The sequence below is a fragment of the Mytilus galloprovincialis genome, chromosome 12 (assembly GCF_965363235.1).
Source record: "Mytilus galloprovincialis chromosome 12, xbMytGall1.hap1.1, whole genome shotgun sequence".
NCBI lineage: Eukaryota > Metazoa > Mollusca > Bivalvia > Mytilida > Mytilidae > Mytilus > Mytilus galloprovincialis.
In genome coordinates, this window is record NC_134849.1 from 14,413,926 (window position 1) to 14,441,924 (window position 27,999).

Below are 27,999 nucleotides of genomic sequence, written 5' to 3' on the forward strand. Positions count from 1 at the left end.
TATCAATTCAAACAGTTTATTCAATTATTTAATGTAAACGTATGTATATATACGAACAGAAAATCGTGCATAACAAATGTTTAACAGATGTGCTTATATAATCATAATTTATAGTACTTATGGACAAAGAGAAACAAACAATTCCCAATGGTTGCATGTGGAAAGTTCAATATTTTGTAAGGCACAGCTTATTAAGTACAAAACGTTCACACTGAATACCATTGAACATTTACGTTTACGATAAAAGATCGTTGCTACATTGTACTCGTTCAACTTCATCTGTATAAGTTGCTGACATAATATGATGTGAATCGAAAACATTCTATTCAATTTTAGATTATATACGAGGACAAAATGATTACAATCGCAAAATGTCGATTTCATTTTAAATCTATGTTTACGTACTTGGCGATATTTCAGATTTTTATGAAAAATTGTATAACACATTTCGAGATTCGTCTTAACATCGATAAACAAAATATATACATGTAGCCATCATATTTTAAGAGATTCAGTCAATTAAAAATTTGTGAATAAGGTCTAGGAATATATTGAATGTATGTAAAACCTGGCCAAAAACAAGTGATATTCCTCCAAATTGTGTCTCTGTTGTATATATATATATATATATATTGGCGGACCAATGTTTACACACTCCTTTGATTGGATATATATAAGTTGTATCTTTTTTTCGACTCGCTCCGCTCACCAGTTAATATTAAATTTCCTTAAATTATGCCCCCGTATAAAAATCATAGTTCCCCCCCTCCCCCCTCTGCAAGAAGTAGAAAGCCCCTATCCAGTTGCTGTAATCAACTTTTTTTTCTTGAGAAAATAAAGAGATGTGGTTTGATTGCCTATATATATAAGACAACTAACTATCAACTAGAAACCAACAGACGTAATTGTCAGCATCTTTGGACATATTGGCCCCTTCCGTGTCAGTCAGTATTAATGTTATACAGTAAATAACAAATTAAAAAGTTGAACATAAATATGAGACAGAAGAAAAAACAATAATACATAAAGTATATAAACCAAATACCCGGACGAAATGCGTCATTTTCAACCGTATATATGAGGGTCTGGATTGGGGTTCTTCATTTCTGTACTCATTCATTGTTTAAGTCATATTTCTTCATATTTTTACTCATTATTCTCTATTTGTTATATTTGGCCACACCCCACCCCATATTATATATTTCTAATGCCCAATTTTTTCCATTCTTTATCTTTTTAGCAATTTATTGTGTACATTTGGCCCATAGTTTTACATTCTGAAAACCCCGTCCAGAACCTCATATAGGAGTTTATCTTGATGATATGTTTATAAAGGTATAATAATGATATGTAAGCATGAACTACTGGTGTATAAGAGATTGTTGTTGGTTTTACCTTAAAGTTTTAAAATCTAACCTTCCATTTAATATCAATTGTAAGCGTTACATGATTTAAATCAAAATTTTAATTCAGCGTGGGACCTAAAAAAACGAAATTGACAGTTAATGTAATCGCATCATCGTTGACAGAAAAAAAGACATACAACACTTTGCGTTTTTCTTATATATAATCTTTTAAGCATTCCAATGAATGCAGACTGGGAGAGATATCTTTGTGTTCCAATGAATGCAGACTGGGAGAGATATCTTTGTGTTTCAATGAATGCGGACTGGGAGAGATATCTTTGTTCTAATGAATGCAGACTGGGAGAGGTATCTTTGTGTTCCAATGAATGCAGACTGGGAGAGATATCTTTGTGTTCCAATGAATGCAGACTGGGAGAGATATCTTTGTGTTTCAATGAATGCGGACTGGGAGAGATATCTTTGTTCTAATGAATGCAGACTGGGAGAGGTATCTTTGTGTTCCAATGAATGCAGACTGGGAGAGATATCTTTGTGTTCCAATGAATGCAGACTGGGAGAGATATCTTTGTGCATTTTTACTATTACGTTTTGCAATATTCGATAACAAAGAGGAAGAGTCAATATGCCTTGACTGTATCTCAGGATCATTAATAAAAATATGACCTTCAAGATTTCAAGCGACGTTTATGATGAACAGTAGTTTACGTTACATTCTTATAATAAATCTACTATTTACTGCCTTAACATTTGAGACACCGCTAACCATGTTGCTTAGAAATTGTCACTTCACATGTTTGGCAGCGCTCTTTTAGTACAAATACGATAATTCAAGATTAAGAAAACTTAACTGAAAGTGAAATCTATAAACAAATGAAGAACACAAAATAAAATTACATATACAATTCGTTGTTCACTGTCCCTGCCATGCATGAAATACAAAATATATGGATTCATTAATATTCGTTAGATACAAATTTTCGTGGATTTCGTTGGTTCAGGAGACTTGGTCAAAACCACGTATCCAGGAAAAGGCAAGTTTCCAAATTCCACGAAAATTGGTACCCATGAAAATAAATGAATCTACAGGTGCTTATGACATAAAGAGAATAATAAATAATTTCACAACCTATGAACTGCTCAATATATGATAATACAATCTGCACTTGATTCAAACATTTAAACCTACGTAATTATGTACTTTCATATTCTAGTGATGCATTAAATGAAACTTCAAATAACTAACATGTGTCAATCAGCATGTTAAACATGTGTTTCATTTTAGCAGATGTAAGTTTTAAAGATAAATTTATTGATCTAATGGTGTTTGTTAATTTGGATTTTAAAATATTAAATCATGGCACTCGACACTCGTTTTATGCTATCACTTTTTACACAAGAAAACACTATAAGTACATTACTGGTAAATGTTTTTTAACAATGCGGTAACCTTTGACATTTACATAGACTGTCATCTACATCAGCAGAATGTTTGTTCGAATCACGTATATACACCTTTATGGAAGACAAATAATGAAATAAAATAATGTCATTTTGATTTGCAGATCACATCTCGGAGGTACTTGACTTTGTAAGAACACAAGGCACTTAATGACTTGACCATCACTTAATGACAACCACGTGACCTACCAATCATTTAATGGCAATCACATGACTACACTATCATTTAATGGCAGCCACATGACTTAACAATCATTTAATGGCAGCCACATGACTTGACAATCATTTAAGGGCAACCACATGACTTGACGATCATTTAATGGCAACCACATGATTTGACGATCATCATTGGAAACTTCTGTAAAACTACATTCAAATTGTCATCAAAGTACAAAACAGACTGTGCTCCTAATTTAGTAGGAGCACACCCCGGACTGGGTGCCTGTTTGGGGTTCATTAAATGAACCAGTGTCTGTACTATAGCATGGTTAGTGGCGTTCATGTGTGCTGCCAAAGGAAACTGACATTCGCCTTCACAGTAAAAAGCTTGAAACCCATCTGGTGCAATTATCCAACTCTGAAAATATACAAATATTTTATGTCATTTAAATAATTTCATCAAGATTCTAACAAATTAGATATAAATGCACATCTCCTAAGTCAAGAGTCTATTATTCAATAGTTGTCGAATGTTCGTGTTGTGCATGTTGTTCATATAGGCTTTACTCAGAACGCCATATTGATTATAGCCACATAACGAGATCTCAACATATTACAAGTGTATCGTATAGCCTTGAATAAAATAAAAGTTTGCCGCATCTCTGGAGTAGCAACTCTTAAATTTTTTTTTTTATTTAACAAATACATGTAACACCTTTATCACTTCATTTCAATAGTTTATTTTGTAATGTTATGTAAAATACTGTATGTTGTATCAATTGTATATATTGTGTGTACATTGTATATGCCCCCCTAGGGACCTAATTTGGAAGAAATAATTTATTTTATCTTATCTTATAGCCACCTAAATATATAGGTACTCCCGATACATTACATACTGAGCCTTATCTTCGCCTGAAGGACTCCCGACACGGTTACCATAGCCTTAAGGTATATAACTTACGCCTGGCACATTACCAGTACTATATCGCCACCTGACGTACTCTAGATACATTACTAGCGCCTTCTCGGAATATATCATACTCTGAACACAACACAAAATAAACCAATCAAAATGCTGGAGTTCATGTTTCGAGCATGATTTTTGCGCTCCCAGCACTGAGCAAAGTTTAATGACTTCAAACCCAGAGCCTTATCGGAGCCTTACGTAAATTGGACACATTGCTATCGCCCTATCGCCACCTTACGTCTTATAGACACATAGCCGCCGCATCATCTGAACATTATATACTCAAGACACATTGCCAGTGCCTAACATCGGAACCTAGCTAGCTCTGGACGCATAACGGGAGCCTAGTCGGAACCCAACGGACTCTGAAAACACTTCCAGCGTTTTATTGACACGTATGTACGCGTACTCGTAACAAACATACATTACAAGCGCTGTTTAAGGTGGTATCCAACACTTTCACTAAAATTAATTTGGCTCGTTTAATTTTCATAAAATTTTGTCAAAGTATTTGACACTTTAACAAAAATATAAAAAAAAATTAAAACTTTGAACCAACCGTTTTGTCAGAAAAATTACACTGGTTATATAGCAATTTGACAAACACCAATTATGTTCATTGAGAAGCTTAATATTCCTTTTACAACACAACGTAATTAAAACGTTCAGCTGACTTTACTGAGTTATCTCCCTGTAGTGTAAGGTACCACCTTAAACTTCAAAAGTTTACGTATTCGGACGCATTAATGTTGTTTCAACCACACCGTTTTTCGTCACGCTATATTGCCATATTCGCAAATATGTATCCAAGTTCAATGAATATTTACTTTTAGCGTAACTATGTTAAACACAGCACCGTGGTCACAATACTTCTATAATATATAGACGTTACGCTCGGTGTTGGTGACGTTTTCTAATTTCATGTACCTCTGACCAATTATCGGCTTAAAATAAGAAAAATACCGAGAAGATCAAATGGTTTTTTGTGTTTAAATCTTCGGAGCACTTAAAACATTATTTTTACGGTGGCTTATTAGTTTTTATTCACTTTTGTCAATAAGCTTTTCAAAAACAAACAAGACAAATCATATGTTTTTGCGTGTAGACGGGTAACATACTAATATTGTTTTTGAGGGTTCCTCCAAATTTCAGATACCTATAAGTAAATAAAATATAAAAATTGTATACCATTTGGAAGAGGAACGTTAGGGCTTTGTGATGTCATATTTGTATGACGTAATCGACACCATTTTCGAATCGAGTAGACCTTGGAAGAATCCATTTCAGCTTGTAGACACTAAAGGAAAAATATAAGCCCTTTGCGGCATAACAGATGAGAATCCATCGATAGCGAGATTGTTTGTCATTAAAGTCTTTATATCAATTATCATTATGTAAAACGAACTTGGAAAATGCTTAAAAAACATTGATTCCCAATTTAAAAGAACGAATTCAATTAGAACTTCGACATCATAATCAAAATCGAAGCCCCGAAAAACACTGTCACAACAACGTTTAAAAAAACATGCTCTACTTGAAATTATCAATACCGAGTAAAAATATGTAAAGCATGGTATCTAGTCCGAAAATACTATATGTCCGTTAAACTGGAACATCTGAACTGCATTTATTCATTTAGCAGTCTCTTTTTTAGCATTACATAAAATCTAATTATGTATATGAGTCCCCACAGGGCTCCCGTCACAAAACTTTTAACTAACGTTTAACGTTAGTAATTTCGATGGTTTTTAAAGAAAACGAAGAAAAAAAGGGATTGTGCATTTCGGAACGGAGAAATGAAGCCAATAAGATAAATTCCTAATAAAAAAGAAACGGTAGTATGCATTCGTTTAAATTTTTGTCAATTTATTTCGATTACTGATGCGTTGAAAGGGTGTCTACCAAAATGTCACAAAAATGGCATCTTCATTTTTTTCTAAAATACTAAAAAATAAGTTGTTACAAATCTTTAGAAATAAGTGAAAACTGTATAATTAATAAGAAAATTTAAGCGATAATCGGAAATTCTCAAACCGAAGGAACATTTCAATATAAATAGGATAAAGATTAATGTACAAATTATCAAAATACATTGGTCACATGGTGGTCTACCAAAATGTCACAGCGTCGCTTATTTGACGTTTTTGACGTTCACCGGTTTTTTTTTGCGTTATTGCGGTTTTTGAAACGTATTTATTTTGTTACAAAAACATTTAAAACTTAATTCAGAATATACTTTTTCTTTCAAATGTTTTTTCTTTCGTGTCATTTTTTGTTAAGCTAATGAAAAAGAAACCCAACAACAACAAAATTCTACATGTATTATATACAAAATTAATAGCTTCAGTGGAGAACATAATTATCGCCTCAAGTTGAACTAGCATATCATACATAATGGATATTCGTATTAATTAAAGTATTGAAATACATATATGTATACGAATACGGACACACTGACACATATCGATATGTAAACAATCAAATACGGAGATATGTTATACGTACAGCTAATTGGATATTAATATTTCCAAACATAGGTTGAAATTTTTCCGTTTTATGAGTAATATTTTGAAAGTATATATGTATCAAATAAAAATCATCGATACTGTATGTTGCCTTACATAGATATTGATGAAGAAAGTTTCGGACATTAAATCAACATGTTGGATATTCAGGTTGGCATGTCAAATATTCAACTCAACATGTCTGATATTTTCAAGTTGACTTGTTAGATGATTATACTGACTTGTCAGATGTTAGGTCGACGTGTTAGATATTGAAGTCGATATAGTAGATAATTGTGTCACCATACCAAACAATGTGACTTAAATACAACAAAAACCGCAACCCAAGCTCTTTAACGCCATATACTTAATAGTAGAACAAAAACATACTACTAGAAATAATCTGTATATTGTCAAAGTATATAAATAAGGAGATGTGGTGTGGTTGCAAATGAGACATTTATCCACTAGTAAGACTTAAGTTCTAATGACGAAGACAAATGCAATTATAGGTCATTGCTTTGGTACCCAAGTAGAATCTGTAGCCGAATTTGGATATAAACAAATAATTAGGAACTATTTTAAAAGTTGTCATAGAAAGGTCCACAGTATGCCGCTGGTGGACTTTTGAAAAATCAAGCGGACAATTTCGGATACGTCCGGCTGTAGAATTGTTCACGATTAACAACACCACTGTCATATGCGTGCAATCGAAGAATTTTTAAATATGTAGAAGAAATTCCTAGAAATAGAAAATCGTTTAAACCAATAAAGGGGATACGGACCATACATCGAGTAGAAACAAAAAATCTACAAACGGTACTAGTTCGAACCGTGTCATGCTATTGTGGCGGGTGCCTTGAGCATGACCATTGTTTGTTTACTGATCTAGTTGGCATTTCGTTGGAAGTCAAAGTAGAGCAAGAGCTAGGATTCTAATTCAGAGGACGAGACATTAGAAGATGACAGATATGAGATATTCGTTGATATGATAAATACCGGTAATTTTTTTGCAATTTATGTGATGATGAGGAAAATTGTCTCTTCCTCCTTAAAGCTACATCGGGGAGTCATAATTATGTTAACAGGAGAAGAAACTAATGAGTGGGGGTCGACTTTTTCTGATGGAACATCTGTAATTAATGGACATTAATATTTCATAAAGAAAAAAACATCACGTTTTACAGTACATAGATATAGGAAGATGTGGTGTGAGTGCCAATGAGACAACTCTCCATACAAATAACAATTTAAAAAGTAAACCATTATAGGTTAAAGTACGGCCTTCAACACGGAGCCTTAGCAGTCTTTTAAAAAATCAAAAGACAATTGTCTCAAGCGCTTCCGTGTTGTATGTATGTCAAGACAAGGTTTTGAAAAGAAATAAGCTCATTTTTGGTTGCACTTTGTAAATACAGCTGTTTCTTAAACACTGGCGGATCTAGAAATTTTCATAAGTGGGGGCCCACTGACTGCGCTAAGAGGGGGCCCGCTCCAGTCACGCTTCAGTGATTCCCTATATAAGCAACCAATTTTTTTCCCAAAAAGGGGGGGGGGGCCCGGGCCCCCTGGGCCCCCCCTCTAAATCCGCCTCTGTTAAACCACGCCTCTTTTGGGAAGATCTTGAATATTCATAGAAAATTAATTTTGTTTACATACTGCTTCCCAGTTATGCTCTCTGTGTTCCATCTCACAGAGACATAACTTGGGAATGTTACCAGTAAATATACACGTGCATATTGTTTACATTGAAATATGTGGTAACCTTTCATTCGAGGTAGGGGTAGTTAAGAAAATTAGTGTCAGTTTAAACTCTGAGAAGTTCAGGGCATATAAACGTTGAAAATATGCCGCACAGCCCTATATTTTGATCTTTGCCAAAAATTGTGATGCATATAAACTTTCAATTCTAGGATAAGATATTTTTCAAAACTTCATGGTAAAAGTGGTACAGTTTTAGCCGTAAAAGGAGTTCCTATGGGAAATTGCATTGTCAATATTTACAGAAATGCAACCTATAATCGAAGAAGAGATTAATAATGTTTTGGAATGTGTTAATTTATGTGAACTGATTCATTGATTTTCATTTGAAATTTTTATTTTGTCACGGCTTAATAATGTGTCACGGCACAGGATGAGAGAACTATAGAACTTTCTCAATATTGTATCAATATTGTCCGAAGCAATAATATCTTTTACATTGAAGAATTTTTTTATTATTTTTTTATTTCTCCAATTGATATTATAAAAGAAGTGATTTAGAAATGTATGACGCGTTATTTATCTTTTCTCTCGCGTTTAATAGCTCTTGCATTAAACAATGAGTATTTTGTTTGTGATATTTTAGAGAAATGCAAAATTTAAAAAATTACTCGGGAGAAAATCACATGACATCAACGTACAACTTTACTTAAATTGTATTCTAAGGAACAGAAAATCATTTCGTTGAGAAATCAAGAATGTGCCAAATAAGAACAATTAAATAAGATACCATCAACGACAAAACAGGTAAAACATAAAATATAAAATTGAGAATGGAAACGGGGAATATGCCAAAGAGACAACAACCCGACCAAATTAAAGAGCAGACAGCAGCCGAAGGCCACCAATTCAGCGAGAATATCCTGCACCCGGAGGCGCGCCTTTTATAACCATCCAATTCCCCAAAAAATCAAACTTGACAATCAAATATTGTTATCGTAGAATTTTGACAGACTTTAAAATCTTACAATCATTGAAAATACGCAAAAGTTAATTTGTTAAAGGTTGATATAAAAAGATTATACTCCCTACAGCCATATTTAAAGTTAAAAACAAAAAGAACAAGTATAAAAAAATCTAAAAATTGTAAGGGTTTCTCCTCTTCAGTGCGATTTTCATAATAAAAAAAATCTTGTTTTTTCGACCGGTAAACATTATTTTAAAACAAATTGTGCATGAATGGACTTGAATGTAGCGTAAATCCCACAATTTCTGTTTTCACAAAACACCATACGTATTCCTTATATATATTTCCATTTGTCTAGAGGTCCCCTGGCATACACCCGTATCTCCTTTTATTACCAGAAAACCAAGAGTTAAACGTGTGGTTAAGTTGTTAAATATAATGGACGTCAATATTACAAAACGTCAATCATATAACATGATTTTGACGTTACGACGTTACCAAAAGTGACACCAACATCGAGCGTAACGTCATAGCTATTCAAATGAGTACCATGTTACGTATCCCACTTAAACTACTTCTGACGTATCAAAATTGCTTCATTTAACATATTGTCTCAACTTCTCAATGCGACACTGGACGAGATCCTGAAATCAGTCATCTATATAAGCAGAAAATAGAAGAAAAAAAAGAAACGCATTTTAAAACAAGAATGTGTCCATCGTACACGTATACCCTACTTGCACTGTCATTTTATATGTTCAGTAGAACGTAAAATTGTTTTCAAGTTGATTGGACTTCAACTTCAGCAAAAACTGCATTGACCAAAATTTTTAACCTGACTTGACTAAAATATTTAACCTGAAGTGGGACAGACGAATGATAGAACGGATGAACGAACAGACGCAGAGACCGAAAAATCTGATGCCCCTATGTGGGTCATTAAAAGTTATAAAAATACCGAAACCTAGATAAATTCATAAAGAAGATGTCTCGCAAACTAAACTCTCGGTTGTATCAGTAAAAGGAACAATTCTAAATTTAGATATAGGAGTGAAAAACGAAATATAGATACACATGCGACGTCCTGGTCTTTTATGTTTTCAATCACAGTGCATTAGAAATTAACCAGTCCATACAGCTTACCTGCCAACCTAAATCTTTAAACTTTACAAACATCTGTTTCCTTTGACAGGGCCACCTCCGTATCCGTCTTGGATATCCTAAAATGAATAAATTGATTAAATAGCTCATAAGTGTTCAACGTAATTCGGCAAATATAACAAAAGTAACAATATTCTGGACAGATAAATACATGTAAGTGCTTAACTTCTGTCGACAAATAAAACACAAAAATAAAATATAATATTCAGGAGAAGTATAAAAAGGTTCAACATCTGTCGGCAAATATCACACAAAATAATAATATTCAGGACAAGTATATAAAGGTTCAACATCTGTCGGCAAATATCACACAAAGTAATAATATTCAGGACAAGTATATAAAGGTTCAACATCTGTCGGCAAATATCACACAAAATAATAATATTCAGGACAAGTATATAAAGGTTCAACATCTGTCGGCAAATATCACACAAAATAATAATATTCAGGACAGAGACATTTAGTGCTCAACGTCTGACAGCAAAAAAATAAAAAAAATAATAAATGTTCAGGACAGATACAAAAGTGCTCAACGTCCGTCGGCAAATATAACAACTATATTCTGGACAAGTACACACGTTTTCAACGTCCGTCTGCAAATATAACAAAAAGTTATTATGTTCAGGACAAGTACATAAAGGTTCAACGTCTGTCGGCAAATATCACACAAAGTAATAATATTCAGGACAGAGACATTTAGTGCTCAACGTCTGTCAGCAAATATAAAGAAAAATAATAAATATTCAGAACAGATACAAAAGTGCTCAACGTCCGTCGGCAAATATAACACAAAGTTATTATATTCGGGACAGATTCAAAATTGTTCAACGTCCGTCAGCAAATATACCAAAATATTCTGGACAAGTAAATAAAATTTCAACGTTCGTCGGCAAATATAACAAAAAAGTAATTATATTCAGGACAGATACACAAGTGCTCAATGTTCGTAAAAATATTACAAAAGGTTATAATATTCAGGACAAGAAAATAAGCGCTCAACTTCCGTCGGTAAATATAACAAAAAGTAATAATATTCAGGACAAGAACAAAAGGGCTCAACGTCCGTTTGTAAATATAGCAAAGAATAATAATATTCTGGACAAGTATAGAAGTGCTCAACGTCCGTCAGTAAATATAACACAAAGTAATACTATCCAGGACAAGTACAGACGTGCTCAACGTCCGTCGGCAAATATAACACAAAGTAATTTTATTCAGGATAAGTGCATAAGTGCTCAACGTCCGTCAGCAAATATAACAGTACTATCAATATTCAGGACAATTACATGTAAGGTCATTCATTTTGTCCTTTCTATCCTTTCTATGAAAAAAAACAGCCGTGAAGACCCCTTTTAAACGTGCGAAGCTACGTGACAAAAAAATAAATATGTCATCAGTTTTATAACTGTCAATTGTCTCTTCTTGCCTTCACAAACTGGCAGCGCCTATGTGCCGCTTTTTAATACATTGTAGCTATAATCATATACTGTTAATGGATGTCATGATAAATAAATTAAATATTGAAATTCTTTCAAAAGATAAACAGGATTTTTGATTTACTTTAAAAAAATATATTACGGATAATATAAACATACTTCCTCGAATACAATGTATATTCTCTAATAAAAATAATATGTATTTTAGTTTATGTACAATAAAAACCTACTTGCGTATCTGTATGCAGGTGTTTCGGGTTCATCTGCACTCATATCTTGCATAGCTTGTCGCTTATATCGTTCAGCTGCACGTGTTTTTCTAAGGTTCACTTTTTGTGAGGCTTTGAAAAATCCAGTTAAAAACGGTTGCCTATTTTTCGCACCTCTATGCCCAACGATTCCAAATTTGTCCGGATCTACCTCTGAACCTAGAAAAATAGGGAACATGTATTCCACATTTGGGATATTTATTAAATTTCTTGTCGTGATCATTGCTATTATAGAATAACCATGTATTATACTACATGCTAAAATGCCATATACGAGGTTGATACCTTTCTCTATCAAATGGCAAATACTTCAATCCCCGTCACGGAGACGTTTGATAAATTGTGCGCTTAATGCAATACAAATGGTTGTTATACATGTATACAATACGTTATAATTAAATGTGTTATTACTTTCAATTTGGATTGCAATAGATGGTAAAACATTGCATTCAGTATAATACAATAAATAGAACAAAGTTATAAAGAGATAGAGTTAATTTTCCTTAAAAAATACATTGTCAATTTTGTCTTGCGTCGGTTGACCAAGTTTTCTGGGGGTCCATTCTGCTCTATCCCCTTTGAGCTTGGGGTTAATTATTATATCGGGGCTTATTCTCATTATCATTTGTATATCGCATGCTATGCTGTATTAAATGCGAAATGCTATGTGGGTTTTTGAACTTCTGGTCGCTCATTTGAAACAATACACAAGACATATACTAAGTTCAATTGGACTATATCTAGCATACGGATATACGGATAAAATATAGAACATAGCGCATACGGATATACGGACTATAAATATATAACATAGCGCATACGGATATACGGACTATAAATATATAACATAGCGCATACGGATATACGGACTATAAAGATATAACCTATCGCATACGGATATACGGACTATAAATATACAACATAGCGCATACGGATATACCGACTAAATATAGAACATAGCGCATACGGATATACGCACTATAAATATATAACATAGCGCATACGGATATACGGACTAAATATATAACATAGAGCATACGGATATACGGACTAAATATATAACAAAGCACATACGGATATACGGGCGAAATATATAACATAGCGCATACGTTAATGGAATATGTGTGCGCTGCAAATTTTTTCGATAAAATTTTCTTTTGGATATGAACAGAAATTTTGACAAATCACCTATACAAACAAGCACACACAAGATTACTAGTAATCTCAAGCATGTCAAGTAATATATGCACGTATTTTCGAAATAAGTTTTAAACAATAATGTGTCACCAGTTCACGGATGTCCCATCCGCACTATCATTTTCTATGTTCGATAGAGCGTGAAAATGGGATGAAATCTCTAATTTGGCATTAAAATAAGAAAGATCATAGCATAGGGAACATGTGTACTAAGTTTCAAGTTGATTGGACTTCAACTTCATCAAAAACTACCTCGACCATGGCGACAGGACAGACAGGGCTTCGGAGCTCCCACAAAAAAGTTATTAGTTATATGTTTTGTGGAATATGTATATTGGATTTTTGTGATATATCATGTCGAACATTATGTCCTTGATCAACAATGGGATCAAAAAAGGGAAAAGGAAAAGTACAGAAAAAAGTACCGAATGAGAAAAAAAAAGGAAACGAAGTTCAAGTAAGACACCGCCACAATCAAAAACAACAAAAATGGACGCCAATGTAAACAAAGTACAAAGTGTTAACCGCAATACACCATATACACCATATACTCCAGTGGCAGATCACTTAAGTACATCTCACAACATATTATATGGTAACCCGAGTAATTTAAACCATTTAAACACATTCGGTCAAACTTCAATCGGAACCCCGTATCAATCTTATCCTATGGCTCCCCCAACAACTCCTGCAGATTTTCTTATAGCGAACCAACCTCTTCAAACTCATCTCAGCTTTAGCTCGCCACAATCTCAACCAACTGAATTCTCGATGTATAGTAAATTTGAAAATTTTATGATAGACTGTTCACAAAAACTTCAGAAATTAGACATACTCGATGAGATTGTTGTGAAAATGAATGCTATGGAACAACGGTTTGAACATTTAGACAGAAACGTAACAGATATGCGACAACAAATTAACAATCACAATACATCTATACAGGAATCATCAATACGATCATCGGTCATTGAACAGAATGTAGATTTTATAAAAAGAGAAAATGATAAACTTCAAAATGAAAATTACGAATTAAGGGACAGGATAGTTGATATACAAACTCGATCGATGAGAGACAATTTGATATTTCGCGGGATTCCCGATGTTTCTGATACCAAACAACCTGAAAATACGGAAGAAAAACTTCAAACATTTTTAACAAATGAACTTGGAATCGAAAACAATATTCCGTTTCACGTGGTACATAGACTAAAACCGCGCCGAGATAGAGGTCCGAGGGGAATCGTTGCCAAATTTGAAAAAAGAAAGGACCGCGAAATGGTGATGGCGGCTGCAAGAGAAAAATTTAAAGAAAGGGACACTCAGTTTCGTGTCCATGAACAATTCCCAGCGGAAGTTATTCAGAGAAGACGTGAATTGGTGCCGATCATGAAGGATGCAAGACAAAAAGGACACGTTGCACATTTACGTGATGATAAACTGTTTATCGACAACAAGAGATTCTTCCCGCATCCACCACCACAAATGCCACATAGACCACCGTTCCAAAACCAGCGACAAATGGAGCAAAGACCACCTCCTCCTTTTCCTGGTGCATAGGGATGTTGTGCAAGAGGAACAGAAAGAGATATCAGCACAAGTGAAAATCGAACTAACAATGCGGATCCTATTTTTTCTGAATTAAAAAATTGTTTTCTTAACGTATGTGGTATAAAACAAAAACTGTTGTGTCCTGAATTTATAGAGATGATTAAAAAATATGATATTTGTTTGTTTACAGAAACAAAACTGTCTGACATTGATATATTAAATATACCTGATGACTATATGTATTATTCTAAAATTAGAAAAAAATGTAAAAGAAAATCAGGGGGGATTGTAGTAATGTATAGAAATAAGTTAAAAGGTTATTTAAACTTTATAAATACAGATTGTGAATTTGTACAGTGGTTTAAGATTTCAAAACTTTCAATTATAAACCAGAAAACTGATAGTCTACTAGGTTGTGTTTATATTCCACCATCGAATTCGAAATATTCAACAAGTGAATCATTCGATGAGGTAGAAAATGAGATGCTTAATATAAAAAACATAGAGAGTCTAAATTGTATTATTTTTGGTGATTTTAATGCCAAAACTGGCAGTTTACCAGACTATATTATACCGGACGAGAATCTGGTTGATATTTTTGAATTTAACTCAGACGAGGATATACTTTCGTATATGTTTGACTACGAAAATTTACCTAGAAACAGTATTCCATTACACAGAGTTACAAGTTGTAATTGTGCACCAAATAATTACGGACACAAACTTTTAAATGTATGTAAAAGAAATAACATGTATATAGCAAACTCAAGAGTAGGTAATGATAAAGGTATTGGTAAAAAAACTTGTAATGATACAAGTGTTATTGACTATTTATTATTGTCATCTAATTTATTTCCAGTTGTTAAAGAGTTCGATATTATGGAATTTGATCCATTGGTCTCAGATGTTCATTGTCAATTACATTTAGTTATTCAAGCTCCAGTGATTTTATATAATAGTAATGACGAACTATCACAATTTTGTAGTGAAAAATATGTCAAGTGGAGAAAAGAAAAGTGTTCAGAATTTTTAGATAATGTTAAAAGTGATCATGATTGTCAGTTAGAACAACTACTGTTAGAATTAGATAATTTAGAGGTACAACAAGGGGTTCATCAAAATGAGATGAACAAAGTTGTAGAGAGAATTAGTAACTTTTTTCAATCAGTTGCTACAAAAACTTTTGGTAAATACAAGCCGTTTAAAAATCGCAAACCAAAAAGCGACAATAAACCTTGGTTTAACAAGCAATGTTTTGATAGTAGAAAAACATTTCACAAAGCGCGGAAAAGGTACAGTTTTATAAAAAATGCTGATAATCGAAAACATATGAAAAATGCAAGCAAAAGCTATAAAATTGAAATTTCTAAAGCAAATGAACTGTACCAAAGAAATATTGGAAATAAATTACGCCAGACCAAATCAGGTGCTCCGCAGGGCGCAGCTTTATACGACCGCAGAGGTCGAACCCTGAACAGTTGGGGCAAGTATGGACAAAACATTCAAGCGTTATACAGCTCTGAATTTGGATTGTGATCAAATTTTTGACATTATATGTTTTTTTTTTTACACAAAACAAATGTCAAGATTTTACAAATCAATTAAAGATTTCTTCAAACTTTTTAAATCTAAAATTAAATAGTTGACACAGCATAGGTTTCTGACACAGAATGAATGTGGTCTAATGAACTTAAAAGTTTTTTTTTTGCCTTTGAGCAGTTCACTATGCTGTTGAATATTAATCCTCTCAAAAAATTTTTCTTTTTATTTATGAAATCTGAAATGTGAAAAATTTAACCCCCCCCCCTTTTTTTCACATCCCCATTTCCCTTTTTCCAAAACTGATATCAATTCAAATTTCTAATGGAGTTTGCAACAATAACTACTCTTTTAAATACATCATAAGATATTAAAATGTAAAATAAAGTGCTTGTTATCACTGAATGGTAAAGATTGGTTGGTAGTAAAAGTGAATATACATTGTTTATTGTATAAAACAATAAAAAAAACTTCATCAGCAACATTTTATATTGGCAAATTTCCAATGAAGTTATTTACATAAAGTTATTGGCAAATAAAAATAGAAAATGACATCATAGTCATGTCTGGCAAATGTCCAACATACATTATCTAAAAACATTTTAGATAAGATAAGGAAAAAAAGCTTCATCAGCAACATTTTATATTGGCAAATTTCCAATGAAGTTATTTACATAAAGTTATTGGCAAATAAAAATAGAAAATGACATCATAGTCATGTCTGGTAAATTTCCAACATATATTATCAACTACTATTCTATACAAAGAAAGATAACTCCAATTGAAAATTAATTGCTATTGCACAATATTGTGCAATTAGATATTTCTTGCTATTGTGCAATACTGTGCAATTGAAAATTTCTTGCTATTGCACAATACTTGATATGGAATCCTGATTTGGACCAACTTGAAAACTGGGCCCATAATCAAAAATCAAAGTACATATTTAGATAAAGCATATCAAATAAGCCCAAGAATTTAATTTTTGTTAAAATCAAACTTAGTTTAATTTTGGACCCTTTGGACGTTAATGTAAACCAATTTGAAAACGGGACCAAAAATTAAGAATCTACATACACAGTTAGATTTGGCATATCAAAGAACCCCAATTATTCAATTTTTGATGAAACCAAACAAAGTTTAATTTTGGACCCCGATTTGGACCAACTTGAAAACTGGGCCAATAATAAAAAATCTAAGTACGTTTTTAGATTCAGCATATCAAAGAACCCCAAGGATTCAATTTTTGTTAAAATCAAACTAAGTTTAATTTTGGACCCTTTGGACCTTAATGTAGACCAATTTGAAAACGGGACCAAAAATTAAGAATCTACATACACAGTTAGATTCGGCATATCAAAGAACCCCAATTATTCAATTTTTGATAAAATCAAACAAAGTTTAAATCTGGACCCTTTGGGCCCTTTATTCCTAAACTATTGGGACCAAAACTCCCAAAATCAATACCAACCTTTCTTTTATGGTCATAAACCTTGTGTTTAAATTTCATAGATTTCTATTTACTTATACTAAAGTTATGGTGCGAAAACCAAAAAAAATGCTTATTTGGGTCCCTTTTTGGCCCCTAATTCCTAAACTGTTGGGACCTAAACTCCCAAAATCAATACCAACCTTCCTTTTGTGGTCATAAACATTGTGTTTAAATTTCATTGATTTCTATTTACTTAAACTAAAGTTATTGTGCGAAAACCAAGAATAATGCTTATTTGGGCCCTTTTTTGGCCCCTAATTCCTAAACTGTTGGAACCAAAACTCCCAAAATCAATCCCAACCTTTCTTTTGTGGTCATAAACCTTATGTCAAAATTTCATAGATTTCTATTTACTTAAACTAAAGTTATAGCGCGAAAACCAAGAAAATGCTTATTTGGGCCCTTTTTGGCCCCTAATTCCTAAAATGTTGGGACTAAAACTCCCAAAATCAATCCCAACCTTCCTTTTGTGGTCATAAACCTTGTGTTAAAATTTCATAGATTTCTATACACTTTTACTAAAGTTAGAGTGCGAAAACTAAAAGTATTCGGACGACGACGACGACGACGACGACGCAGACGACGCCAACATGATAGCAATATACGACGAAAATTTTTTCAAATTTTGCGGTCGTATAAAAATCAGATAGTAAAAAGTTTTGGAACATTTTGAATAGTATTGGGTCAAATAAAAAAAAAGGCGTAGACCCTGAAATTTCGATTGAAGCTCTCTATGACTATTTCAAAGATATGAATAGATGTGACTCAAATACTGAGGAACCAGAAGTTAATTTTGATGTACATAATTTATCAGATGAATTGTATAACTTATTGAATGGTACTGTAACCGAAGATGAGATTTTAAAAAGTGTAAAAAACTTAAAAAACGATAAAGCTAGTGGATGTGACAAAATAATTAATGAATATATAAAATGTACTGTACATGATCTTATGCCAATGTATGTTAAACTTTTTAATTTAGTATTAGATACAGGAATAGTTCCAGAGTTATGGTCTCCCGGTATTATGATTCCTATTTTTAAGAATAAAGGTTCAAAAGCAGACCCTGCAAATTATAGAGGTGTAACATTAAACTCTTGTTTAGGAAAGACTTTTTCATCAATAATAAATGAGAGATTAAATAGTTTCTCAGATGAAGTTGAACTTATATCAGAATCTCAGGCTGGATTTAGAAAGGGATTTTCAACTACCGATAATATTTTTGTGTTGCATTCAATTTTATCTATATTTTTTTCAATGGGCAAAAAATTATTTTGCACATTTGTGGATTTTAAGAGAGCATTTGACACTATTTGGAGAACAGGGTTATGGCAAAAGTTACAAAAATCTCACATTACTGGGAAATTTTTTACAGTTATTTATAATATGTATCAAAATATAAAGACATGTGTTCGATATGGTAACCAAAGTTCAACTTTCTTCAACTGTGGTGTTGGTGTTAGGCAGGGTGAAAATTTATCACCGTTTTTGTTTTCAGTATTTTTAAATGATTTAGAAAACTTTTTTGTGGAAAATGATGTTAAAGATTTAGAATATATTTCTAAAAACTGTGAAGAGTTGTTACACGTATTAGTTAAAATCTTTGTAATTCTGTACGCAGATGACACTGTTATTATGTCTGATAGTAAGGAAGAACTACAACATGCACTCGATGTTTTTGAACAATATTGTAACATATGGAAACTCGAAGTAAATATAGATAAAACAAAAATTATTGTGTTTAGTAAAAAAAAGGTACGAGACAACTTTGATTTTCATATATATGGTAATGCTATAGAAGTTGTAGATTCTTACAATTATTTAGGCACAACTTTTAATTATAACGGTAATGTTTGTACTGCTAGAAAAAGGATTTTTGATCAAGCACAAAAAGCAATGTTTGCTCTCTACAGGAAGATAAATCGTATATCATTGCCTATTGATATTTAGTTACAACTCTTTGATGCTGTAATCGCACCTATATTATTATATTCATCAGAGGTTTGGGGTTTTGAAAATAAACAGAATATTGAGAAAATGCATTTGCAATTTTGTAAAAATATTCTTGGTGTTCGGAACAGTACACCAAATTTTATGGTTTACGGGGAATTAGGGCGGGTTCCGTTAGATATCACTATAAAACTTAGGATGGCATCATTTTGGTGCAGAACTATTAAAACAGAGAGCAAACTGTCAAATATCCTTCTAAGACTTATGATTAAGCTACATGAAAATAATCCTACCAAATTTAAATGGATTCAATATGTAAAATCTATATTTGATGATACAGGTCTAAGTTTTACATGGAACGATCAATTAGTTGTAAATATTGATTGGTTAAAAAGTATGGTTAAACAGCGATTAACAGATCAGTACTATCAGCATTGGTTCTCGCAGATACATAATGCATCTAGGGGTGAATTCTATTCTTTATTCAAACTCGAGTTTGGTTTGGAACCGTATTTATTGCGATTATTACCCAAGGACAGATATTACATATCTAAACTTCGATGCTCGAATTTGAAGTTACCTATTGAGACGGGTAGATGGGCGGGGATCGCTAGGGAAAATAGAATATGTACATTATGTAATGAGGGAATAGGGGATGAGTTTCATATATTGTTTACCTGTAAAAATGCTGATGTTTCTGCTCTTAGATCAAAGTTTATACCAAATTACTATGTAATGAATCCAAGCAAGAACAAGTTCACTGGCTTGTTGTCTATTTGTAACGTACAAGTTCAAAGGAATTTATCAATTTTTGTGAAGAAAATCATAAAATACTTTATCTAATTATACCAATTGTCTTTTAAAATATACTATGTATTTGTGTTTCGTTTGTCCTGTCTCGCTATGTATTATCTTAATATGTTTGTATATATTGTCCTCTTGTACACAAGTATGTGTCTGAGGTTATGAATAAAATCTTGAAAAACCAAAAACTTTAACCCGAAGCGGGACAGACGAACGAACGATCGGACGGACGAACGGACGCACAGACCAGAAAACATAATGCCCATAAATGGGGCATAAAAAAGATATGTTATAATAATTGATATATAACTATTCACAATTTCAGAATGAAACATACCTTTTCTAATGAATTTAATTTTCATATAAAGACCAAGATTTGCGGTCGGATATCGAGTCCAAAGTTCAGCCGCTTTGGTCAAATCAAGGGTCAACCAGCCTACATGGTCTGCTTTTGTTGTCACGTTTCCAACTGATTCTAAATACTTATCCCTAAAATTATAATTATTAAAATGAATATAATATTAGTTCAACCATATCCATACAAATCCATTGCTCAACAGATTTAACTAGGAAACTGTCTTTCTATAAACCATATGGTAACTGCAATTCCTATGTATGTTTAGTTTGTTCTTATGGTGTGCTGTTACAACACTGTCCCGCCATATGCTGTATGTGCCTGTAGTTCAAAGATTGTTTTTGATTCATCATGCCTCTATTTATTTTTGTAATTTGTTTTGTATATTATTTTTTATAAATTAAACCGTTATTAATTTTCGTTAGAATTGATTCACGTTTTTCGTTTACAAGTACATTTTTGTACATTTGTATCTCCTGCCTATATATGCGGTACGGGGTTTTCACATTGCTGAAGGCCATACGGTTGTCGTCACTTGTTGATAATCACTTATTGAAACTCTGGTTGATAGTTGTCTCATTGACAATCATACCACGTCTCTTTAAGTTAATATACATCAATATACGTTATGAGTTGGCTCAATGATGAAGGTCGTACCGTGACCTACAGTTACTTACTTACACTTTATATCTGAGTATTCCATACGAGGTATTTGTCATCTACTGTCTATCTATAAACGAAATCCCATTTACCGTATTCAAAACTCATAAGTCAAAGAAAAACCAAAAAATACATGGCCAAACAAATGAAAGCGACGAACAATTCCACATAGTAATACACAGAAAACAAAATATTAAGCAACACAAACCCCAGAAAAAATGGGTGAAATTTTACGCTCCAGAAGGGTAAACAAGACGCCTATTCTATATATGTGTCATCCGTCCTGCATATACTGATAATATATTTAAATGACAATCTCAATTCAAATTGTAGAATGTAGGAGACACACAAATTCTTGATGATCTTATGTAGAAAATATTCCTTTCTCGAATTAGCTAGGGCAAAGACTTGTTTGCTGTTTATCCGTTGAGTACGTAACATTTAGACATGTTAAGAAATACGAGTTAAAAACACTCGGCTTGGAGACAGAGTTATGTGTAAATGGGGTATACGCATGGACCTGCAGACTATAACCGTGTGATATAGTATGTTAGAAATCCAGTTAAGTGTGTCGGTCTTGTAAAACGCAGAGCTGATAACTACGTTCTTGTCCTGAAATGCATGTATTCGTCTCCACTCGGCCGATTCCGTACCCTCATCTAACGGAATGAAGGAGAGTAGCGGATTCTACCGATGATTGCCGAATGATGTATACATGTAGGTGTTGCCAATATATACGTTCAATACAAGTTAAAATTTGGATCCTCAATGCTCTTCAACTTTGTACTTGTTTGGTTTTTATAACTATTTTGACATGAGCGTCACTGATGAAACGCGCGTCTGGCGTATCCAATTATAATCCTGGTACCTTTGTTACCTATACTGTTTAAACATATGTTCCCCGAAACTTCTTCCATTGTCTGAGCAATGAAACCAATTTTAATTCGAGACTAGAAACTTTGATGAATTAATTGGTTTAATAGTTTTATGTTATTTGAAAAATCTCATACACCTATTACTATTTCATGTGTATTTAGTAATAATAAACTTGTCTATGTCTACGTCTATGACAACTTCTATATGTCATTTAAACTTTGGTGGAACGTTTTTTTTTTTTGGCAATCATAACACATCTTCTTATTTCTATTAAACTAAAATAACTTACTCGGGATCCGGTCCTTGTTTTATCATGTATATCTGAATCTGAAAATCATTACTTTTCCACTTTTTGGCTTTATCTTTAAAAAGCCTAAGTTCAGCTTTCACTACTTTTTCCTCAACTGTCACTTCACTAAAATCAAAGAAAAACGTCCGATCTTTTTCGTGGCGTAAATGTGGAACTTTTTTTGCTGAAAAATAGAAAGTCGTTTATCATGATTATTGAATTAAATCAAATATTCTCGTAACTTTGTACGCTTAAACGTTTTGTTGTGTAGATTTTGTTTTTTAGCTTAACATTTTCTTTTTATTGGCTAATGGTTTGCCTTTCTTTGCATCTTAAAATGAATAATTTTAGACTAATCGACTAGTTTTGTAAAACAAAGATAAATATAAAATGGGGATAAATTCCTATAGATTAGATGTTCCCTTTCATTAAACTGGTATATGGCGAAGGACATATGGGCTTTTCTTACGAAAGACCCCCATTCTTTCGATTGTTTGTTAGAAAAATAAGGTACAGGTACATGTATGTTAAGATATGAGTTAGATTTCACTTTTCTGTCTATTTCTCTTGTTCTTTTATTTTGCCTATAGACTACATAGGGACACACGGTTCGACAATAACACTTAAAAGTAACATGTTTAAACATTCAAAAGACGTATACTGAAATCCCATCAAAACACAAGTACTTTTTTATGATGACCCGAGTGCATTTACTATGCAATAATATTTAATGAAATGCCAAAACTTCCAACAGAAAAGAGCTGCCAACATCTTTAACCCTATTTTATTAGTATTTAGTGCAAGATGAACACATGTAAAACCATCTGTAATTTAATTATACGTAGCCTATTAGAGGGATGTTTATTCAATATAGTAATTTACTGTTTCGGCCTTGAGCCAAAACGGAATTTTTAGACTAATGCTTCGGCATGTGATTGGGAATTCAAAATCTTGAAAAAGAAGGTATAAATAGTTTTTGAATTCTGAATACTTCATTGACTACACAAAATTAAGATCTTGATATAAAGTTTTTTTTTAATGTAGTATTGAATAAGTTTGAATCACGCCTAAGATCTTCATTTAGGCCAAAGCATAAAATTATGTTTAATGTGTCCTTAACTTTTCTGTATTGTCATACCTAACCTAACACATTTTGTAGACTATGGTGTAACACCAAAAACGTCTTGAACATTTACTTTTATCTCGGTGGCCGTGTGTATATATATATATCAATTTGGCCTTAGTATATTTTTATTCCATGCAATCGAACGCTTGTGATGTGATAGGGATTGGATGGACAGATTAGTGTTTTGACGTCCTGTGGCAAATATAGCATGTATTCTAGGATGTGACGAACCTATTTCTACTATACCGAACACGCTTATTAGGATTTAAACATGCTTGGTACATAAACGAAAACATGCCCCCACATACGATAGATGAATGGATTAGTACTTTGACGTTCAGTGGCAAATATTTCATGTATTTTAGAACGAGAACATGGTGTTATGATGTGAAAATTATCGAACCCTTTTGTACTCTACCAACACACTTCGTCAGATTTAAACATGTTTTACTTTTCTACATTGGCCGGAGGTACATCTGTATTCTGTATAGGGGGAGGGTTGAGATCTCATAAACATGTTAAACCCCGCCGCATTTTTACGCCTGTCCCAAGTCAGGAGCCTCTGGCCTTTGTAAGTCTTGTATTATTTTTAATTTTAGTTTCTTGTTTACAATTTGGAGTTAAATATGGCGTTCTTTATCACTGAACTAGTATATATATTTGTTTAGGGGTCAGTTGAAGGACGCCCTCGTGTGCGGGAATTTCTGGCTGCATTGAAGACCTGTTGGTGACCTTCTGCTGTTGTCTGTTCTATGGTCGGGTTGTTGTCTCTTTGACACATTCCCCTTTTCCATTCTCAGTTTTATTGTTAAATAAATAATAATAAAAAAACATACCCAGTCCCAATATCAGATGAGGGACAGGTGTCTTAGTGATTTAACATATATTTGATTAATGTACAATAGCCAGTGTCCATCCAGGAGAAGAGGGCATACACATAATTATTATGAAAATTATCATGGTATAAGATTTTTCAAAGCATATTATCGTCCATTCTTAATTACCCGTTTTTTTAGAATTTTTACAGAAAGCTTTTCAAAAATCACGGATCCGCCCCTGTTAGCCCATACACACGATTGGGAGATCAACGTTACAGCATTATGAAGACACACTCAATTGATTTAATGTGACTTTCACCATTCCCGCTACGTTTGAATAATACAGACCAAATCCGAGTTCAAGGAATAAACCATTGAACTCACTGCCCAATGATCAACATTACAAAATAAACATTTGACCTTCAACTTATACTGTCTAGTGATCAGCATTACAATATACTTGTATAAAAGTAACGACACAACAATTATCGGAAATATAAATTGAAATATTTCAGGACATTTCAATAAAATAAAAGTCTGGATGAATTAAAAGAAATAGTTTATATCTAAAGTGGTTTGCACTGTTAGAAAGAAACCCATTGTACATGTTACAATTATACGTAATTTACTTGTAAGAAAGATATATTGACTAATTACTTTGTCGTTTTAATGGTCAAAACACCTGTGTTTTACAAAGGTAAAAATCGGTTGACATTTTAGGTTTGTCGTTTGTGAAAGGTACACCAATGAACGACATATACAAGTCTAATATAGGTAAAAAAATAATCTTGTTTGAAATGTAAACCCTATAATCATGGTAATTATAGAAATTTTGTTGTCAATTTATTTTTCATATCGTCGTGATGAACTGCGCAAACATACTTATATTTATCGTATATAAAGAAAACATTTACAATGTGGGATCTATGAAAAACCAGCCCACGGATTTCAACTCATATTATTAGTAAAGAAATGAAGAGAAAAATTCTATAGTACCATTAACATTTATAAGCCAAGTACAGTTTTTTTTAGGTGATGAACATTGCACGAGGGTATGTATGAGGGAAGATCATTACTGTGACATAAAGTCAAGCGTTTTTCTATTTAATTAATATGTCTTTCAAGGTCTCTTTCTTTATACATGTTATATTTTACGCTCCCCATTTTCATGATTATCATGATTATTCTCAATTCGGTATGTTTTGCCCTGTTTTTTGTAGATTTGTGAGTAATATTATTATTTACTTATTATTTCTTTGTATTTGTGGGCTGGTCAAATTGGTGATTATTTTTTTCTCCCCATTAAAATTAATATTAAAATACGATATGTTTTACACGGAGAATGAATGGGAAAAGGGGTTTCCTTTAGGGGGGGGGGGGTACATTATTTGTCCATTTCTTCTTTTTTAAAGACTTATACCCATAGGGTTAATAGTAATCTCAAATTGTATCTTAGAATACATTTACATAAAAAAAAATAAGGACGGGGTGTCTAGAAAATATATCTTAAATTATTGATGGAAACTCTTAATTCAAAAACTATGGCATGACAAAAAGGGAGACAATTCGCGCTCCCACATCCCACATCCCCCTCCCCCTTTTCAGAAAAGGCATTTCACATTATTTATCTGTTTATACCTACCACGATTAACAAAACTCATGATAACGTCTGCACCTTGTATCGGTTCAATAATATCCCCAATAGATATATTCCCTGCTATTCTGAATGATGGCGTGTCATCTAATAAAATTCCATCCGCACCCGCAATAGTATTGTATAAATCTAACATAAAACGAGGCGCAGAATAGTCATTAGTATGCACCTTTGGCTTTGGTCGATGGTGTAATCCAAGCAGTGTCAAAATCTCTTGTTGGAGCTCTCGCTTACTCCTCGGGTTGATTTCATGTAATTTTTCCGTCTGATCCACACCATTGTCTATATAATATCCTGAAGACCAGCATACTATATCGTCTACACAACATATTAAAAGTACAACAACTATAGAAATGTGTAAGTTCACCACCATGTTAAATGTGTACCTGTTTACCTGTACAGACATTCGCCCCATTCACGTTATTTACAAACATATACATTCTTTAGAACTTAGTCAGGTAAACACGTTGATTTAAGAACACATTTTAAATATAATCTACATATGTATCCATTAATTATCAGATCGTAAGGATAAGTTTTAGAACAATATTCTCTCTATATTTCTCTAGCTATCCAAATGAAATCTATTTTTACCGCGTTAATTACGTTTTCTTTGTAGAGTGGTTCCCCTGTCTGCACATAGGTTACACACATATAAACAGGTGAGATATACCGGTAAGTAATAAACAAATATCCCGACAGGTGCAGTATGGTTATTCATTTAACATACATCAAATATGTTAAAACTGTTTTAAAATATTTGTTGATAGAAAGAAAAAAAGAAAACTATTAAAGGGTGATATAACACCCCTCCCCCTTTAATCTTATTTATTTTATTTTATTTATTTCAGCATACTTTAATTTACAGGTTAAATGAACTGATAACTGAAATACAATACTTTTCATCGATATTTGATTACTTTGTAATTTCTTTTTTTTAAAGGCCGAATTAGACCTGCCACATGCACAAATTAAAATTAATGTAATATTTATTATCAAACCAGTTAAATTTTTACTCTATTTGCAATTCGATCAAACGTTGAAATTAATCTTCACTTATATAATTCAAATTTCAAAAATATATAATTTTGTTCAAAATATAATTCAGAAATGAAGGCAACTGCGGAAATGTCACGTATTGCCTGTTATAATAAAGTACCGTACGGGATTATCTATGAGCTTTAGAAAAAAGGACGAAAACCGAGGCTCGTCGAGCTTTTTATGTTCTACTGTTTGTAGCGAGTACAAATAAATTTGATATTTTTTGTCAATATATTGACTCTTTCCGTAAATTACACCAACACTTGAAATTCGAGTTTTCTAAAGAAAGCGACATCGTACATGTATTAACGCGGATCGCGAAGAGGGCCCCAAAATGAACTGTTACGCAAAGAAATATCCATGTTACCGCTTGTTCAACAGGAATAACAAGAGAATTTATTTCAAGTGTACAAGACAAAAATTGTATACCTGTTATTTGTACAATAGTTGGCTATTTGCCGCAGGATAAATGAATTGTCGAACCAAATTTAACAGTTACTGTAGTATAAATGCCATCGTTCGTTAATTTGTACTTGAAATTTAGGTACTACAGATTTTTGGTTGCTATCGTTACATTTTCAGCATTTTGAAAGTTTTTCTATTTCAAATCTCTTAAAATTATGATTTTCAAACATGGAATATTGTATTATTTCTG

At 32.8% G+C, this 27,999-nt stretch overlaps 1 protein-coding gene across 1 annotated transcript; it reads right to left on the bottom strand.

Moving 5' to 3' along the window:
- LOC143055006 (bone morphogenetic protein 7-like) lies at nt 1-26,950 on the bottom strand. Its single transcript, XM_076228128.1, has 6 exons — nt 26,292-26,950; nt 22,706-22,889; nt 20,863-21,014; nt 11,954-12,151; nt 10,270-10,346; nt 1-3,402 (listed from the first exon to the last, which is right to left on the bottom strand). The coding sequence occupies exons 1-6, from the start codon at nt 26,716-26,718 to the stop codon at nt 3,142-3,144; spliced, it is 1,299 nt and encodes a 432-aa protein (XP_076084243.1). The 5' UTR covers nt 26,719-26,950; the 3' UTR covers nt 1-3,141.
- Nucleotides 26,951-27,999: the final 1,049 nt, after the last annotated feature.

Bases quoted from the DNA above. Each gene is read 5' to 3' on its own strand.
- LOC143055006 (XM_076228128.1), bottom strand. From the start codon at position 26,718: ATGGGGCGAATGTCTGTACAGGTAAACAGGTACACATTTAACATGGTG. The intron at 10,347-11,953 runs GTAGGTTTTTAT...TATTCATTTTAG, and splicing joins ACCTGCATACAGATACGCAA to GATATCCAAGACGGATACGG. The intron at 3,403-10,269 runs GTAAGCTGTATG...GTATATTTTCAG, and splicing joins TTAAAGATTTAGGTTGGCAG to AGTTGGATAATTGCACCAGA.